At 38.4% G+C, this 18822-nt stretch overlaps 1 protein-coding gene across 12 annotated transcripts in view; it reads right to left on the bottom strand.

Moving 5' to 3' along the window:
• Nucleotides 1–7825: 7825 nt before the first annotated feature.
• The window catches only part of Cpeb2 (cytoplasmic polyadenylation element binding protein 2), a 51521-nt gene continuing 40524 nt past the window's right edge, over nt 7826–18822 (bottom strand). For all 12 annotated transcript variants that reach the window (XM_029544939.1, XM_029544941.1, XM_029544942.1 and 9 more), the window contains 6 exons: nt 16980–17150; nt 15903–15992; nt 14019–14137; nt 13774–13888; nt 11156–11337; nt 7826–9545 (listed from right to left, as the gene is read on the bottom strand). In XM_029544939.1, coding sequence (XP_029400799.1) covers nt 9318–9545; nt 11156–11337; nt 13774–13888; nt 14019–14137; nt 15903–15992; nt 16980–17150 — 905 coding nt within the window. In that variant the 3' untranslated portion in view covers nt 7826–9317. The remainder of the gene's footprint in view (nt 9546–11155; nt 11338–13773; nt 13889–14018; nt 14138–15902; nt 15993–16979; nt 17151–18822) is intronic.

Here is an 18822-nt window from a genome sequence, read left to right as displayed (position 1 = left end):
CCCAAACCTTGAGCACACATCTCCTGCTACACTGTGCCCAAGATGCTCACATGGGTGGACATAAAGCTTTAGGGTTTAACATTTGTCCTTCTGGGTTCTAGCCTGTTTTGGCTATGGGGATCCTGAGTGTTCATCTTATACAAAAATATACAAAAGCAGGTACACGAGTAAATACAATCTCGCACTGTTTAAAGATGTAAAAAAAACATTACTATTTTGGGACTTACATGTATACAGTAAAGTTGTAGTTAGGCGGGAAAGTGAGAGGTTGCCTCAGAAGAAGGCAAGGATGGTTTTTGCACACAAGAAGACCATGACGGTTATTCCTGGTTGTCAACATGACTACATCTGGAATGAGCTACAATCCAGAAATCCAGGGCACACCTGTGGTCCAGGTCTTGAGGTTGGAAGACACAGGCTTCTGACCCGGATCTTGACATGGAGATCTTGAGGCATGGAGGCCATGAAAAGCTTAGGCCCAGGCAAGGCAGTACACGCCTTTAATCCCAGGAGACTGAGGCAAGCAGATCTCTGACTTCAAGGCCAGCCTGGGAAAAAGCAAGTTTCAGATCCAGGCGTGGTGGTACATACCCTGAACCTGGGCCTCACCTTCTGGAGGCCTACATAAGGACAATGGAAGGAGGAAGGTTTTCTTCTTCATCTGCTTGAACTTACTTGCCAGCACATCTGTTGAAACCTACTTCTTCAGGATTCCAGTTTATACAGAAGACCAGATGAAACACACTAGACTCATAGACTGAAGAACTACTAGATATTTTGAAATCCCATTCAGAGCAGCCCATTGTTGACATAATTAAAACTGCAGGCCATAAGTCATTATAATAAATTCTCTTAATATATAGAGACATTCTATAAGTTGTGTCACTCTAGAGAACCCTGACTAATATAAAGACCCTAATGAGTTTCCAGATACTATTTTGAAAAAATTGTACTGAACTAAGTATAAAATAGACTATCTTTATTTTAAGGTTTAGTTTATGCTTACGTAGCTGTCTCTGTATGTATATGCATACACATGGAGTAGAGGGAGCAGGGTTGAGGTGGGGCTGGTGGCCAGAAGGGGGTGTTGGATCCCCTGGAGCTGTAGTGACTCAGTGGTGAGCTTCCTGATGTGGGTAATGGGAACCCACCTCCAGTCCTCTGGAAGAGCCGCAAGGGCTTTGAATAGCTCAATCATCTCTCAAGCCTTCCACCCTAACTAGGTTTAAGTTCTATGGTACTGTGAATACCACATCATTACACACATCCACAGTTTTATGTGACTCTCGCCCCTATCCATCACCAGTTTTCATCTATCCCGAAGTCTGAACTAAAAGTAACTCCCCCAGCCTCTGGAAAACTCCACTCTGTTCTGTCTCTGCAAAGTTTACTACTTATGGCACCTTGTGCTACTTAATATTTTTGCTCTTGAGCAAAATATTTTTCTTAGTGTAATTTCTCCAAAGTTCATCCATGTTGTAGAAAATGTCAGTGTCCTTTTGTGAGGAGTAATATATTCCTTGAGTGGCTGTATCCCAAGTGGTCTGGTAAGCATCTATTGACAGAAATGGATGACTTCCTCTTGTCTATTGTGACTAGACTACCTGCTAGCATCATAAACACTGACATAGAAAGATGGCTGGATTCTTTTAAGAATCTTTCCTTTCCTGACAAGAGTTTTGAAACACAGTATGAACTGATGTTGAGTGATATCACACAATTATAAAAAAGGAGGAAGTCTTGAAGATCTGGAATTCAGTTGCCATGGGAAATCTGAGACCTGGGTTTGCAATTCTTGTGGTAGTGTTCCTCCCTCGTCTTACTACTGGAGCAAGCATTTGTTTTTCCAATTTCCTTAAAATATACTTCATTAGCTAGCTATAAAATGAGTGGGTAAGTGAGTGGGTAGAAACACATTAGGCTATTCATACGATGAGCATCGTTTGTTTGCTGTTGAGTGTGTTCATGCCTGGTATATCCGAAAGGAAAACATGGTTATTTTAGAAAGTCAGTAATAGCTGAGGGGCTGGTGAGCTAGCTCAGGTGACCACATAATCCTGATAATCTCTGTTTGACCTCAAGAACCCACATAAGCAGAAGTGCACTGTGAAATGTGTACTCCCTAAAACCTTGTTCACAACACACACACACACACACACACACACACACACACACACACAATCTTAAATTTGAAAATAAGGTACACAGTAAGTTTGCTCCTTTGCTATGAGGAAGTAAACCATGTAACAATGCAAAGGTGCTAGAAGCTTAAAGTAGTCACCTAACTGGAATAGAAATTGTATTGCCTAATGACACATTAGCCTGCCATCTTCACCCATGACTGTCACCTGGCACCATCTTCTATGTCCACTGACACTGAGTGTTATAGTTTATCCCCTGGAGTTAAAGCTTTGACCCGCCTGACAATGAGTACTGAGAACTGAACTCTGGTCCTCTGGAAGAGTTTTTAACTGCTAAGTCATCTTTCTAGTATTATATAATTCTTTTAGAACGTTTTTTTGTTTGCTTGTTTGTTGTTAAACTTCTCTTGCTTTTCCTTTCTCCCTCTCTTTCTGTTACATGTTTATGTAGATGTGTTTATGCAGGTTTGTAGGCCAGGGGGCAATCTCAGCTAATATTTTGGTAATATCTCCCCAGAAGCCCAGACCTCAGAATGACTAGCCTTCTGGCCAGTAAGCTCCAGAGATCCTATTTCCATTCACAGCAGTTACCATGGTTACTGATGCCTGCCATCATGGCTGGCTTTCTGTGTAGGTGCTAAAGAGCCAACCAAGCTTGTGTCTCGATGCTTGTGCAGTAGATACTTTAGCCACCGACCCATCTTGGCTGCCCCAAACTATATTTTCCAAAATAATGCAGAAATTTAAAACATATTATCTTCCATATGAAATTCTTAATGAAGTCAAGTTGTTTCAAGAAAAAGTTATTATAGTGGCAGCTTTCCCCCCAACCATCCTATTTGCTAGCCCATTTTATCTTCTGTATTATTTTGTGTTTGAACTGAACTGACTTTTCACCTATAGGCTCTAAAGGGGCCTGGTGGCAAGGGTCCTGCTTAGTCGGTGTCCAGTGCTTAGGTTGTATCCAAAATGTATTCTTTTGCAGCTGAGTGTGGTGGCTTATGCTTGTAGTTGCAGGTCTCTGGAAGTTAGTGTTTAGGCCAGCCTGGTTTAGGGGACTGTTGCAAAAAGAAAACAACAACAACAACAACAACAACAACCACCACCACCAAAGTCCTTTATTCTTTTGTTAAGTGAAAGAGGAGTCTGGCAAGTTAAATGATGTGTTAGCACCAGAGAAGCCAAGACAATGTAAAAAAAAAAAATTTTTTTTTTTGCTACAGTTTAAAATAGGTCAGACTACAGATGAGCATCTTTGGATTTAATAAAGTTTCAAATAAAAAATTAGTGCCCTGTGCTGAGTGTAATCCATGATTTCTTTGGGAGGCTATGGGTGATGATGGTGATGATGTAGGGGGTTACTGTCTTGACTAACCCCATTCAGGGAGTTTTGATCATATTATAGAATCTGGGAAAATTTATCTTTTACTTCTTAAACATTTTTTTAAAAGCAAATTTATCTGTATGGATGTTTTGTATGCATATACATCTGGGCATCCACTGCATACCTACCACCTTTGGAAGCCAGAAGAGGATGACGCCCTTACAAGCAAAGTTACAAATGATTGTGAGCTACCAGGCTGGGGATGGAATGTGGGTCCTTTAGTGGAGCAGCCAAGTGCTCTGTTTTTATTTTATTTTATTTTTTCTTTATTTACATTTCAAATGTTATCCCCTTGGCTCGTTTCCCCTCTGAACATCCCCTCTCCTCTCCCCTCCCCCTGCACCTCAGCCCATCCACTCCCATTCCCAGTCCTGGCATTCCCCTATACTGGGGCATAGAACCTTCACAGGACCTAGCCGCCCAGTGCTCTTAACCATTGAGTCAATTCTCCCAGTCCAAATTTTACTTTTTGAATATAGCATTTTTTTTGACTATTTATCCATGTATTTTGGGTATTCACTCTGTACCCTCACCTCCAACTCATCCTGGACCTCTTTCCATCCCCCTCCCAACTGACTGGCTTGATTTTGTGCCTGCAACAGCTTCTCTTACAAGTTTTTAAGGACAATGACCCTATTCTGTGCAAAAGTCAGTGTTCCTCAGTCCTTTCAAACTCCCAGTGTCTACAGTCATTTTTAAAGTGTTTTCATTTTTATTTATGCTTTGTGTATCTCTCTCTCTCTCCTCTCTCTCTCTCTCTCTCTCTCTCTCTCTCTCTCTCTCGTGTGTGTGTGTGTGTGTGTGTGTGTGTGTGTGTGTGTGTGTGTATTCCACATGTTTAGGCGCCTGTAGCGTCACGTAAACATAGGATCCCCTAGAATGGTAGTTAGGGAGTTATGAGCTGCCCAATATGATAACTGGAAACCAAACTCGGGTTCTCTGAAAGCACAACCAAGTTTCCTAACCCTCTTAGGCCCTCTTATATTCTCCCTGGCTCCCCTTCTGTGATACCCCTGAGCCTTGGTGGAAGGCATGATATAGATGCCTTGAACATATAGACTTTTATTTTCAAATACCTATTATTCTCTCTGGAAGCCTATATGCTTACAAGCACAGATCTTTACAGTGATGGATTACTGTTCACCCTTTCTAACAAAAAACGAATAACTCCTCCTTTCACTTATCCCAGAATCCCGTGTTGGCTTCATGATGGAACTTCATCTTTACGATAAGGTTGCTCAGTCTGTGTCTCTTCCTTGTTCCTCCCCTACACAGAGCACTGAAGAATCCATGGGGTGTGCAGAGAACAAGGAGAAAGTGAGGATCGGGGGCTAGCACTGTGGATCTAAAGCACCATCACTAGACCTGTTTAACTGCATGATTAACTTCATTTTTACAGGTTTGCTTATATGTCAGCTTGCACAGGCTTGTGTATGCCATTGGCTCAGTTCCCCTGAGCTCCAGGCAGTTTTTAGCTGCCCAACATGGGAACCACAGTGGAGTCCCCTGAGAAACATCAGTGCTCTCAACGTCTGCACTCTCTAGCAACCCTTGACTTCCTTATTTTTGGAGTAAAGCATCAAGTCATATGAGGTAACACTTCAGGGCTACTGCGAGGTGTCTAAGGTGTGTGAGAGCTAGGTGGAGGAAGGGGCGTGGATACAAAGGGGCTTCCAGGCTGAAATACCGAGGGGGAATCCTGCATAGCTAGCTGCTGGAGTGGCTCCGACACACGCACACTACACTGTCCAATGACTTGTGCTTTCTTTTTTTTTTTGGGGGGGGGGTTTAGAGACAGGGTTTCTCTGTATAGCCCTGGGTGTCCTGGAACTCACTCTGTAGACCAGGCTGGCCTCGAACTCAGAAATCTGCCTGCCTCTGCCTCCCAAGTGTGCCACCACCGCCCGGCAACTTGTGCTTTCTTAAGACATTGATTGATACCTCTGAGCAAACTACAATCTCAATTGTGCGAATTGTAGAATAAGATTTCACAGCTATGCCAATAACTTAATAGTTTATTAGTCAGTCAACAATATTACAAATATTTAAAAATTACTTAATATAAATAGTTGGCAGCAAACTATTCCATTACAGAGTTAAATTACCAGTACAACAGACAGACTGGAGATTTAGACACCTGGAAGATAACAATAAAATAAACTAAATTATTTAACAAAAATTTTAAGCTGAAGGCGTTTTACCTAGTGTCCATAAAAGCATGGGTTCTCTTTTTATTTAGAAAAAAATAAAAAACGGCTTTAACACCCCATTAGGAATATAAAATAAAATCAACTGAAAATATTAATTTGCATATCAAAGAACCATTTATAGTTACAATCCAAACACTCCATAAACCACTTGTGCGATTCTATACAGAAACTGGGAATTAGAAACTAGTTGCTTTAATATTACAAAGATTTCAGCTCCAAAAATAATTCAACATAAAATAAACTTTAGCAATTAGTGTCATAAAATTATATATTTTCACATAAAAATACAAAATAATATTAATGACAAGAATATGAAAAATTATTCCAAGTATTTTACTACTATTAAAATAAAATAAAACCCAAAAAAACAAAATAGAAATATGCATGAAAAAAGTCTCTCCTTTTGTTAGCAAAACACTATCCAAAATAACTACAATCATTTACATCAGTACAAAGATTTCTGGGTTTAAAAAATAGTTGCAATGACAAAAGGGGCATCTTTTCTGACAGTAAAAAATGACACTGTGGATAAAGTCTGCAAAATATGCAATGAAAAAAATAAATTTGCATTAAAAAGGTTTACACTGTATCTTTATACAAACATTAGAAACAGTATTGCACATCACAACACAGAATCGAGGTTAGTCAGCCTTCCAAAATGTGTTATATTCAAGTTTTGTGGCATCTTTGAGGAGAGGCTCGTGCAGCCAGATGCAACAGGGATAAAATATCAAGTGTTTTCCATACACAAATATATAAATGCTAAATGTTTCCTTCTTAACAAAAAGTGTGGATTTTTAAAGTACTTTTTTCCTCCACAGTCATTCATACTTTTGGGCAGCAATATGAACATTTAGGGAACACAAATGAAGAAGCTTTGAAAATACAAAAATACAATCAAAATTAATAATTTTCTACAAAAATAGTAAAATAAATATGATCTGTAAATTAAAAAAACTCAAATACAGTGTTTAACAGTTAGAAAATAAAAATGTAGTACATAAAAGGAAAAATAATCCCCAAACAAACAGAAAACAAAACAAATCAGAGGTAGGGGAGAGGCAGGGAGGGACACAGTATTAGACCAATGAGCTTTGTCCTAACAGGATCGAAGGTGACACAAACCAGCATTTCTGTCACGCTCACCCTGGTAGGAGAAGGTGTTTCTCTTGCATTTCCCCTCATTTCAAATATTTACTTCCGTTTAAGAAGGGAAAATGATTTTCAGCATCTCCAATTATTTTATAATATAATTTATTTTAGAGTTCATTATTTAATACATGAAAAGGCTCTTCAATTTTAAACATTAAGCAGAAATTATGAAAATAAAGTTTAAAAATCTGCAAAATTAAATATCTAAATAATTAACATTGCAAAACTACTGATTTCTTTTCTAAATTCCAAAAATTGAGGTATAGCAAAGGAGATGTCATCAGTGAAAAAAAGTGTGCCATAAAATAGCTGACTGCTGGAAAAATCGCTCACAGAGATATAAAAATAGTGCACAACAAATGTCAAAATGGATCAAGGGCTGGCAGGGCGAGGGTGAAAAGAATGCTCCAGACACTCTGGAGGACCTCAGGAAGGAACAGGTTGGGAAATGGACAAATAAATTAGTAAAGAGCTCCTCTGAAAACAGCATCAACGTCAAACACTAAAACCTTGAGCCACAACCACGATAAAACAGCAGAGTTAGACATGAACCACGCAGTTTTACAGTACAAAAAAGCATACCATCGACAACCAAGGCTGGGATCAGCACTTTGCTCACGTGAAGGATTGTCCCAAGGGTTTGCTGCACGGGCCATACCCTTGCAATTTTCTCTCTTTAGAGTCAAAAATCTTAGTTCTGCATTTAAAAAAATAAACAACACCAACACCAACACCAACAAAAGCCAACATTTCCCATGTGGGGTGCTTTGCTTAGACTGCAGGTAACCCTACATCATTAACAGCGGCTAGCTGCCGTTAGGTTGCCCTAAAGAGGAAAACCACCACCAACGAACCAACGCACGGGGCTCTAGGTCAGAACCGCGCATGTTTCCACGCAACTCCCTCAATAAAGAAAAAAGAAAAAAAGGCAAGCAAAGTCATTACTGAAATTCCTTCATCAAAGTTTTAAAAAAGCAATTCTTAACCATTAAGAATAACAATGCTCCATGCAACAGTGACCCCAGTTTAGACAGAAGACCCCATAGACATAGGTCAAACATGTAAGCAAATTTAAGCCAGATTTCACCATTGTCTTAAAGGTAAATTTTATGCAACTAGCCATCTGTTATATTTTCCCATCTCCATTTTGACTTCACTAAAGTTCTGTGTTCTTCTATAAAATCCTCTTTTAAAGTATGGGCTTTTCATGGGTCTCACATTCGGTGACTGGTTAGCAGTGGGCTGGCCATCTTTGGTTTTTAAAGGATGTCTTAACCATGAACTATCAAAGGGGCTAAAATCAACTTTCTTTAAAATTCCTGTGTTTTTCTTTTATTCAATCTTTTATCTATACTATATCACTGCACATGAATTAGAACCGCACATCACAAAATTGCACAGGGATTACAAATATTACATCCAGTCTGCATAAAATCGAATTCCACTACTGACCAGATCACAAAATGGCTGCACTCTCTAATCTAAAACTAATTTGCATATTGTACACATGTAGGACAACATTTTTAACTTGAAGTCACAATAATGCATGCAAGTTTGCTTTTTTGTAAAGAAACAAATTTTCTAATTTGTTCATGCTACCTAGATTCAAGAGAGCTTTTTGAACATCTGCAATACCTCACCCCGTTAGTTAATGTCCGAGTGCATGCATATGGTGGACACAGGTAAGTAAACATGCATTGTTTCACATTCTAAACTATGGCAGTTCCGGCCATATTGTGCTGCCTGCATTTCATCCGCAATGCAGTGTGTCTCTAACGTTTTCAATCCCGTATTAATAGGTGACATTTACACATAACACCTATATAGCAGCAAAGCTAATACAGCTTGTGATTAAAAATGTTTAAAAATAGCTAATAAATCAGATTATCTTGAGGTATTATTTCTTGCAAGTCAAAATGGAGAGCAACAAAATCAACCCTAATTTTTAGTTTATGTACACACTGAAAACAGCAACAATAAAAATAAGCATTTGTAGCAGACATATTCCATCTTCACTATTATTTTGCTACCTTTGGTAAAGTACTGGGGCAGATCTTGAAGTTAAAAACCCATGTTAAGAAATAAGTGCACGCTTCACCCACTATATAGCAGCAGACTGTGTTGCCCCTACGCAAAACATTCTCATATCTAATTTTAACTTTACATATAAAAATAACTTGGAGAAAATACAAAAAAACATTTTATTTTAACATGAAAATATCACAAAAATTAGTAAGCCTGAGATGTAGGGTTTTGGTGAAAAACAAGAGGCTTGTAGTGTTTTGGCTGCTGATAGATAACGATGCATGTATCGCGAGCTGGGTGAGAGGCAGAAAGATGCACTTATTTCTTCTGCACGTCAGTGTCTTCAGCACAGTAAGCCACATGCACCCTTCCCTTCCTTGTTAGATGGAGGCCAGCTTGCTATCCTTAGTTCCAGCGGAAGTGGATCTGACGTGGGCGATCAGCACCTTCCTTCACCAATGGCTTATGGAACTCGCGTCCTGCACGAGAGTGGATATTTGCCCAACAAAACTCACAGTAATACTGCAGGCAGGTGACATTGGCACAGAAAAAGGGGGCAAATTTCCCACCGCAGCGTGCACCCTGGCACTCGTCACACATCTGGTCATCTAGCACATATGGCTTCACCTCCACCTAGGAACAGACAAGGGAAAAAAACAAAAAACCACCTTTGTGGAGTCTGCTTCAGAAATAAGACTTGCAGTGATTTTAAATGTTTATAGTGCCCTAGAGAAAGAAGAGACAATAGAGAGGGTCTTGTGGAAACAGTTTCCCCAGGCACGAGGCTAAACACAAGCCAGTTTGCCTCTGTGCTGATTCCATGGTGTGTCAGGTTTCATGTTTATAACTGGCTGTGAGCTTGAGTGGTTAAACTCTCATTCGTTTACTTCAATGGGTTTCCTTCCGGGGTCACTAAGTGCTATTTTACTATATTTTCCAAAGAGAAAAGTCACTTTAAAGATTTAAGACACTTCTCTCACTTTTGTAACATCTTTGAAACATGAAATGCTGTATGGTAGCATTAATATTTTCAAATTGTGAGCAAAATTCATAAGGGATTATCAGCTCATTATGAAAGACTAATTTCTTCTCATATTTTTCCTTTATTCTAGGATCATCTGTAAACTGGTGAAACACAACAGCCTAGGACTACAGCAGCCTCTCCACTGCAGGTTATAGCTGCACCTTGCTTGCAATCACTGCTGCAAACAAGCCAGAACCGTGGCTACTGCGATTCAGGGCATGCCCAGTCTTCTTTATGAACTTTTACGAAATAAAGCCTCACTGTGAAGGAGTGACTCAGCAAACGTCTGCTTTGAGTCGGCTCTAGACAACAGTCTCTCTTGACCTTCTTCCACATCTTCAAACTGAGAAGGATAGACCGTCGGGGATGAGAGGGTTAAATTCCACATGGAAGGAGACAGATCTGGGAGTGCCCTGGGAAGCAGTGTCAGGTGCTCTCAGCTGCAGCAGCCTCTGTGTCTTGGAACTTTAGGAAGGAACCTCCTAGGCTGCTGTCTTTGGCTGACTGGATGGTGTCAGTAATTTAGAATAGTCATTTACAATTCAGATTTTAGCGTGAAACAGGTACACAAATTAGTAGCTTGCTCTCCTCTTTTAAATGATAACCAGTGTTCAATTATTCAGCAGGACAGCCTTTCAGCTGCCATTCACTTCTCAAAGCTGTTACTTTGATGACCCAGTCTATGTTACCAATGAACTGATGTTTCCACTTTTAGGTTAAATGACTTACAGAAATATATACATGTCTGAATTTTAGTTTTTATAAATGAAAACTAGCTCTTAACTAGCACTTCCCGCGGACCAATTTCTCTAAGCACCTGTGGACACTTGAAGTCCTTAACCCAAAAACTAACTTGCACTCCTTTTCACGTTGTAAGTTTGGAAAAGTGGCACAGAGAGAGCTGTTTGACTGAGATTATGGGCAGACACGTGGCTTGGTCCTAAGCACTTTTGTCTTGGTCACAAGCTCGTATAAACTGCCTCCACATCTAAGCAGGTAGTTGGGACTTACTGGCTGATAAAAATTTTTGACATGGCTTTAGAATCACATCTATACTTTCATGTAATGCTTTTAAAAATTCACCAGGAATTTATATTTCAGAGATATAACACTAGGAGACAAAGGGAGCTAAAAGTGTTTGAGTCATATTATTAACTCCTTATGGTGAAAGCACCTACTAAGTAATAAGACACAGATGACTTCCCGGTGTGTCACTTACGCGTTTATCAATGTCACCATGCTGAAGCTGAACAAAGCGAGCACTGATGGCAGCTATGTAGCTCTGCTGATTGGAGAAGGCGACCCGCCCAGCACCTTTTGGGTATTTGAGTTCTGGATCTGTATCGATTCCTGCGTAACACACACCACCATACAGCCGGTCCATGATCATAGCAAGTTCCACTTCAAAAGGAAAGACGTTCCACATTAAAGGTAAAGTAAATCAACAACTGCAAACCAAGAGAAGGCTAACGCAAAGCCGCTGCTGGGAGAGAGCCTGGGAGCCAGAGCTGCACAGGCCAACAGGCGCTCATCACTGAGTTACTTTCTTAATCTTAACAACCAAACCAAAACAACCATCCTCCAAAACACTTGCTTACTGCAAACTTAGACTCATTACCACCGTACGCACTGTCTTATACTCTGATGGAGAAGCAGTGTCATGCTCTTTCTCTGTCTGCATGTCTTTGTCACTCAGTCTCTTTCTAGAAAGGCCTCTGCCTTGCCTCCCCTCCCTTCTGCAGTGAAGCTTTTCTCTCACACTCATTTCTACCTGCATGGTTTCTTCTTATTAAGAACAGTCCTCCTCTAAAAGAAAATCCTCTCCTGACAGGCCACACAGGTTGGCTGGACACACAGCACGGGGAGGGAGGCCAGACTAGCTCAACCATTCTGGTGACCAGATCACTAGCCAGACTGTGCTCATATCTGTACAACCTTAATGATCAGAGTAGCACCCTATGACTCTACCTTAATTGTTCTTGTTAGGATCAACTTTCCCTCCCGATAAGTCTCGTGCTCAGTCTTCTTGATGGCAGTCCTGATCATAGCTAACCTACTCCCTTGTCTGGAAATATTTTTTCATTCTGCTGATAATTTACTTCACTGATAACTTCTTAGTCTCACTTTTCAATGTCGGACACCTTAAGGTTCCATCTTTGTTCCTTTGTCTACACTCCAGTTTGGTGTCCCCATTTTATGATATGTATTTAAATACCACCTGTGTTTGTACCTTTAAGCTCCCGAATTTGTACAAATTTGTGGAATTTGGGTTCCACACTCATAAAAGCAACTGTCTACCAGACAACTCTTGTGATCTCACAACACACAGCCACTAAAAAGGCATAAAGACGATCTTCCTCTATTTCATGAAATACGTTCCAATGAGGTTTTGCTGACTCAATTGTGAAAGAGACAGAAAGGATCGATCCCTGAGTTAAGATCTCTGACTTAGCACTTTTATCTCCACTATACAGATAATCCCATGGAGCTGCTTTTCAGAGCACAGTGAGAATCCAATCTGCTCACTTCCATCAGTCATTTCTGTCTAAAAGCTAGTATCATGTTTCCTTTGGTTTACAGAAACAAGCTTATCTGCTTGTCTTTTATCCTTCCTCTCCCATTTATTTCCAAACCACTAGAAACAAATTTTTTTGAAACAATTGTTTTTTAAAACATTGTACTAGATACCACACGGTTTAACTGAAATTTCTACTTCAGACTTCTGAATGGGGCCATGAACTTCTATTGAGAACCCAGACACCATTTCCTTTACTATGCCCTCTTTTGCTGTTTCTCACAGCTATGTACAAGGTATGCAGCCACCTTGCAGCTTCTGACTAAAGATGGGATTCAGCCTTCTATTTTCTGCCTAAGTCCTCAAGTATCTGTCCACCTGGTTCTTCACTGCCATGCAAGAGGCCCTTTCCTATATTTACTAAAAGCCTATTTTCCCTCATAACTGATCAGCTCATGTGAGCTTTCAAAAATCTCTGTGATTATGGCTCTCTTTGCTTAAAAACTCCTCTTGATCTGGGGATAAATGTCAATTAGTCCATTAGACTTGTGTGATCTAACTTCTATTGGTATTTCTAATACATTTTTGTATCTCTCCAATCATTCTGTGCATTCCTAGGTCAGCCACTTTGCTCTACACAGTCCCTCCATGAATATACTCTGCTCTGCACTAAAGACTTCCAGACATGCTGTTTGAAGGGTTTGGAACATTTGCCTGCAACACACTCCTCACAGTAGTCCTACTGCCCAAACTCTAGACAATTTTTTTATAAGCTCATATCTTCTAGATATCACATCATACCATATTCTAAACATGAACATATATAAGCATTTGTATATATTTATTTATATATAAGCATATGTATATATGTACACACACATGTGTGTATATATATATATATATATATATATATATATATATATATATCCACATCCACATACATAGATACTTCTATTCCCAATTGTCATTCTTTGCAGCAGCTATCAAATTCTTTAAGCATTTACATGTGTGAATAGATAATTCATATTTCCCTGACTTGAAGAGTCTGCTTTCAGAGGTAGAAATCACTACTATCCTTTCAGATAGTGTGATACTATATAGAATACATATACAGTAAATTTACACATCTATAATTATATCCTGCTGCATATTCTTTAGATTTTTTGTTCCTGGGTACTGAGAAACAGACCTTTATATATAACTCATTCATCTAAAATACTAATTTAGTGAATAATTCAAATGTAGAAAAAGACATACTTCCATAGATTCCAAAGTCAAGAACATGAGGACCCAAATATCTTTGATTTAGAGATTCTACTTACCAGCCCTTAGTGGCCTAGGAACACCTCCAACAAAAATTGTTTTTCGGGGATCCAAAGGCTGAGAACCATCCATGACGAAATCACTATCACTTAAATTCCAAGGACGGATTTGAACCTATGGAGAAAATGACATTTGGTCTTACTCCTTTTACTGTTTAATTTTTTTTAAATGCAGTCTTACATTTTTAACAGTAATTTTGAAAACCTGCCTTTCCAGGGCACGTGGTTCACATGGTGTTACTTACAGGTTTATCTTTGATAGTAGGGCTGGAAACACACAAGTAGAGCTTCCCATCTTCTTCAATGCAAGCGTCAATGAGTGCCTGGACTGAGCTCTCTTCTTGAAAGAGGAGGAATGCATAGCCTGGAATAACCGTGAAAAATTTAAGTACTGTTAAAAATAAATAAAGCCCATGAAATATGATTGAATAATCCTGTCTTCCACAGGAGAACACAATATCCTATGGAACATACATAGACTTGGGACATGATGGGAGCAAGAAAGAGAAAGAGAGAGAAAGACTGATGGCAGCCCTGACAAGGTCCTATGGCACTCAGTGTACAGTCCAGTGAAAGAATCCCTCTGGTTCCATGATACAGTCATGACTATGAGGTCAAGGTATATTCGGAACTCAGAACTCTGATGCAATACAAAACAGCAGCATTAGATAAAATATTTGATTGCATTAAAAAACTTCAAGTTATTAAACATATCTGCACCAGAGAAACTTCCATAGATAAGACTATGCAAGATTAAAACTACACTCAAGACATACATAATTGGTAGGAAAACTATAAATAATCTTAAAAACAAAGACTAGTTTTCTTTAGGAAGTTAATTTTGATATAAACTAAGCTTCAAAGGAAATTTTCTATAAATATTCTAATAACCAACATCTAGACCAATATACTAAAATAACAGTTTAAAGTAAAAAATTTTAAATTTTGTGATGTTTAATATTTTAGTATTATTTAATTTTATAATACTTCAAATTTTATATTTTAAGTTTTTAATATTCTGCTATTAGGAAAGATATAGCCAATTAAATGGAAACTCAAGTAGTTGTAATTTCCATTTCTCTGATGACTAAACTGCCAAATGCTTTTAAAGTGATTTATTGGCCAGTTGTACTTTATTTGTAGAAATAAATCTACTTCTTCAGTTCCTAAGTCCATTTTTGGTTGGGTCACGTGCTTTCTTTTTTGTTGGTCTGTTATTTTAAGTTCTCTGTATATTCTAGATTTTAATCCATGTCACATGTATAGTTGTGAAGATTTTTTCCCACTCAGTAGGCTGTCTTCCTTTGCCTCTTTCCTTCACTGTATAGCCTTTCCATTTCATTAGGGTGGGTCTGTCTCCAGGGCCCCTGGAGCCCCCAGGCAGTCCTCCCATGTGCCCCTGTCTTCCAGGGTTTTGCTACTTCTTCTGGTGGCTCACTTTTTTATAAAGTGGGAAGTCTAAAACCATTATTTGACAGCAAGTTAAAAATACCAACCAGTTACTTCCCCAATGCTGTGTCATACAATCACCTGAATACTTGCGTATGCCCGGCAATAATTAGAATACTTAAATAGCTTTATTTGTATAAAATACAAATGAATCATTTCATGTGCATCTTGACTCTTAGCACTGAAAATACTTTTTAGTAGTTTGGATCCACATTACTTATAAAATAATGCTTTAGGCAGAGAAATATTAAAACATATATTCATTTGCACTTAGTCCATTAGAAAATTATGAGGAAACTGTCAATCTTCTGACTCTTGAATGGCTGCAAGTAAAACTGGAGTAGTCCTTAGACTCACTCTGCCTCGCCCAACTCAGGCTAATCGTCTCTACAAAGTGTTAACTTTTTTAAAAGTTCATTTTACTTATTATTTGGGTATATGTGGATTCAGAGAACACCTTTCAGGAGTCAGTCTCGCCTTCTATCATTGTGTGGGATCTAGGGTAGAACTCAGGCTTGTGTGGCAAGAGCCTTTCCTGGATAAGCCATCCTCTGGGCCTATAAGTCACTACTAGCACTTATATAAGGGACTTAGTCATTTCTAAAAGTAAGCCCCAAATAATTGAGATTATTTCTTTTGCTCTCATTCAACCTAGAAAATATTATTAATACACCTCTTACCTTTTGGTGGAAAATAGGATTTACTTTCTGCTTTGTGGGGCCAATCTACTACCAAAGGTCCAAATCTTCGGAAGCTGGCAGTGATCTCATCTTAGGAGAGTACAGAATGCACATCACAAATTAGTTCCAATCATTCATTCCAAGAAACTCCATGTTTCTAAGTACTTGGAAAATTTAATTCTCTAAAGTGTCAAATAGCTTTAGATTAAGTATAATGTCAACAGAAAATATATCTAATGCTCTTATTAAAACATTATATAAAATTTAGTCATTTCCATCAAAATAAATTCATTTTAAGCAGCATACTAGGTAATGTATTCAGTATGAATCCTAATATTTCATAGTTCACCTGAATATTAATGAATTCTTATACTTAATCATAAGTAGCATTAGACTGAAACATGTCATCATTATCAAGTTAACTAAAACAGCTATTGGTGTTCACAAGTAAAACCATTTTTTTGTTGGAATAAGGTGTACTAAAACAAGACTAGCTGTACTATCAGTTACTAAAACAAGACTACCCATTATGTCAGTAAAACACACCAAGGTTAACATAAGCCAGATAGTTTCAGTGACATTCAATACCATCTGGTCAGTTTCAATGATCTTCTCTAATATATGTTAGAATATGCAGAATATATTTGCAGATGTATAAACCATACTGAAAATTATCTCCAAATTTAGAAATATCTTCTCTGTAGGCTATTAATGAATTGGTAGATTTTTCCATAACATTATAAAAATAGTTTAAATAACTTATAACTTTTACCTTAAGATACTTTTCTTTATTGTATATTTTAACACATTTGCTATCATTTGCATAATACTAATTTTCTATTTTATGTTCTGTCTCTACTTTATTAGATTTTATACTGTGTTTCTGTATCTTTAAGTAAACTAGAACAAGGTTGTCCTTTATAAAAATGCTCACAGTAACATTATATATATGATAAAATACTTACTAGACCTTAAAAGTACTTGGTTCAATTACCTTCATATTTCAACAGCTCAAAACTACATTTTACTCTGGTGGTTTTCGTTTTTTTGTCTGTCTTTAAAGCAGGATAAATTTACCTTCATCAATATCCGGAGGAAGCCCACCAACAAAAACTTTTCGAGAGAAGCGTTCAATTCGTTCTCCATTTTGATGAGCTGAATAACATGTTGGTGAATTTAAAACACCAACTTGATCATTGTGACCATCATCCAACAAGCTATCATCTATTGGAAATAGGGAAGAGCGACCTAAAATATAAGAACAAATATAAACTGAATCTCATATACTAAAAATTGATAAAACATACCGGTAAAGCCAAACATATTGATGTCAAATGTAAAGGGTTAGGCACTAAGATGAGACTGGCATAAAAATGAATGGAGATACAGACAGTACAGAGAGAAGTGATCTCAGTATGACTCAGAAATAAAGCCACTGAGCTATGGAAGTGGTTCTGGAGCAGATACTTGCCTAGCATAGATGAGGCCCCAAGTCTAATCTCCAGCAACACAGCAACAAAAGGAAGAGAGTCACACGATAATAACTACAGCACATAAGAAACAAATCTACTAGCTCATTTCAAATTTTTATGGATTGCAGAAAGAAGTTAATGTATAAGAAACACTTAGGCCTGAATGTACAACAGGATTCTTTAGAAATTGGTGGTAAAAAGGAAACAGCATTAAGTCAAATAGGTAAGAGGACATTTCAAAAGAAACCAAGAAAGCAAGATGCTACATTAAGCTGCAAGTTGTACTTGTCTATAGTCTTAAAGTTATCACCCGTGACAATCATGACTGTGTAGAGGGGACTTATGCACATGTGGAAAGCACAGAACAGTGTATTAGGATTCTAGTTCCTATTTGAGCCCACTTCACAGGGCATGTCTAGTTCAGTCTTATGAAGCAATGCTGATGTTAGATGTCCTGTATGCTCACACAAAATAATACTACCTGATAAAATATAGTGCTTTCATCCTCAAGAAATACATACACACACACACAGACACACACACACACACATACACACACAAGAGGTAAGATCTATACATGTAAGGATGCTGTACATTCTATAGGAAAGCCTCAAAATGCTGGAAAGGAAGTAGAGCAGAGGAGAGCAGCAGTGTACTGAATAGGGAGGGAAGTTCTTGGATCTTCAAGGGTACTAGCTAACACCTGGCTGAGACATGTAGAGCCAGAATAAAAGCAAAGCCCTTTGAAGATAAGAGAATTTACCTTAAAAGAATATGTTTTACTTAGTAGGTGGGGGAAAAACAACACAACAAAACAAATGAGCAAACAACTACCACTCCCAATCAACTGCCTGGAATCAGGAGCCACCCCCCCCCCCAAAAAAAACCCCAAAAAACCAACCAAACAAACAAACAAACAACCCCCCCCCCAAAAAAAAAGTAACTTTGTATGACTGAGGAAGACAAATGAGCTGCTGAGATTTAGGGAGGATCCAAACTACAAAGAAGGCAGGAAACCAAAGATGGGAAATGAAAGAGAAACAACAGTGGAAAGAAAAGAGACAAAGTCACATTTTGGCTGAATATAAAGGAGTAAATGTCAAATACAGGTGCAAGGAGGATGTGTTAAACCACACAAAAAGCTTCGAGTGCTGATTGGGTGCTGAGAACAAATGCACAGTAGAAAGTGGAATCAGATTACAGACAGGAGAGTGATCTTTTCAAGAAAACAGATTTCCAAGAAAAAAAAAAATGTGCAGTGTAACTGATGAGAATTCCAGAGAGCTGTGAGGAGGACAGCACCGCAGTGAGCATGGAGTTTCATCATAGAAAGAAGGAGGGGAGGAAGCAAGCAGAGCAGCACTAGGACAGCAGCATCAACAAAACATCAGGGGGAAGAAGGAAAAAGAACCATCAAGCAAATGACTGATAATTTCAAGAAATGAAAA

This window comes from Mus pahari, chromosome 13 (assembly GCF_900095145.1).
Source record: "Mus pahari chromosome 13, PAHARI_EIJ_v1.1, whole genome shotgun sequence".
NCBI classification, from domain to species: Eukaryota; Metazoa; Chordata; class Mammalia; order Rodentia; family Muridae; genus Mus; species Mus pahari.
Note: the sequence above shows the minus strand (reverse complement) of the source record. Positions and strands in the feature narration are given on the sequence as shown.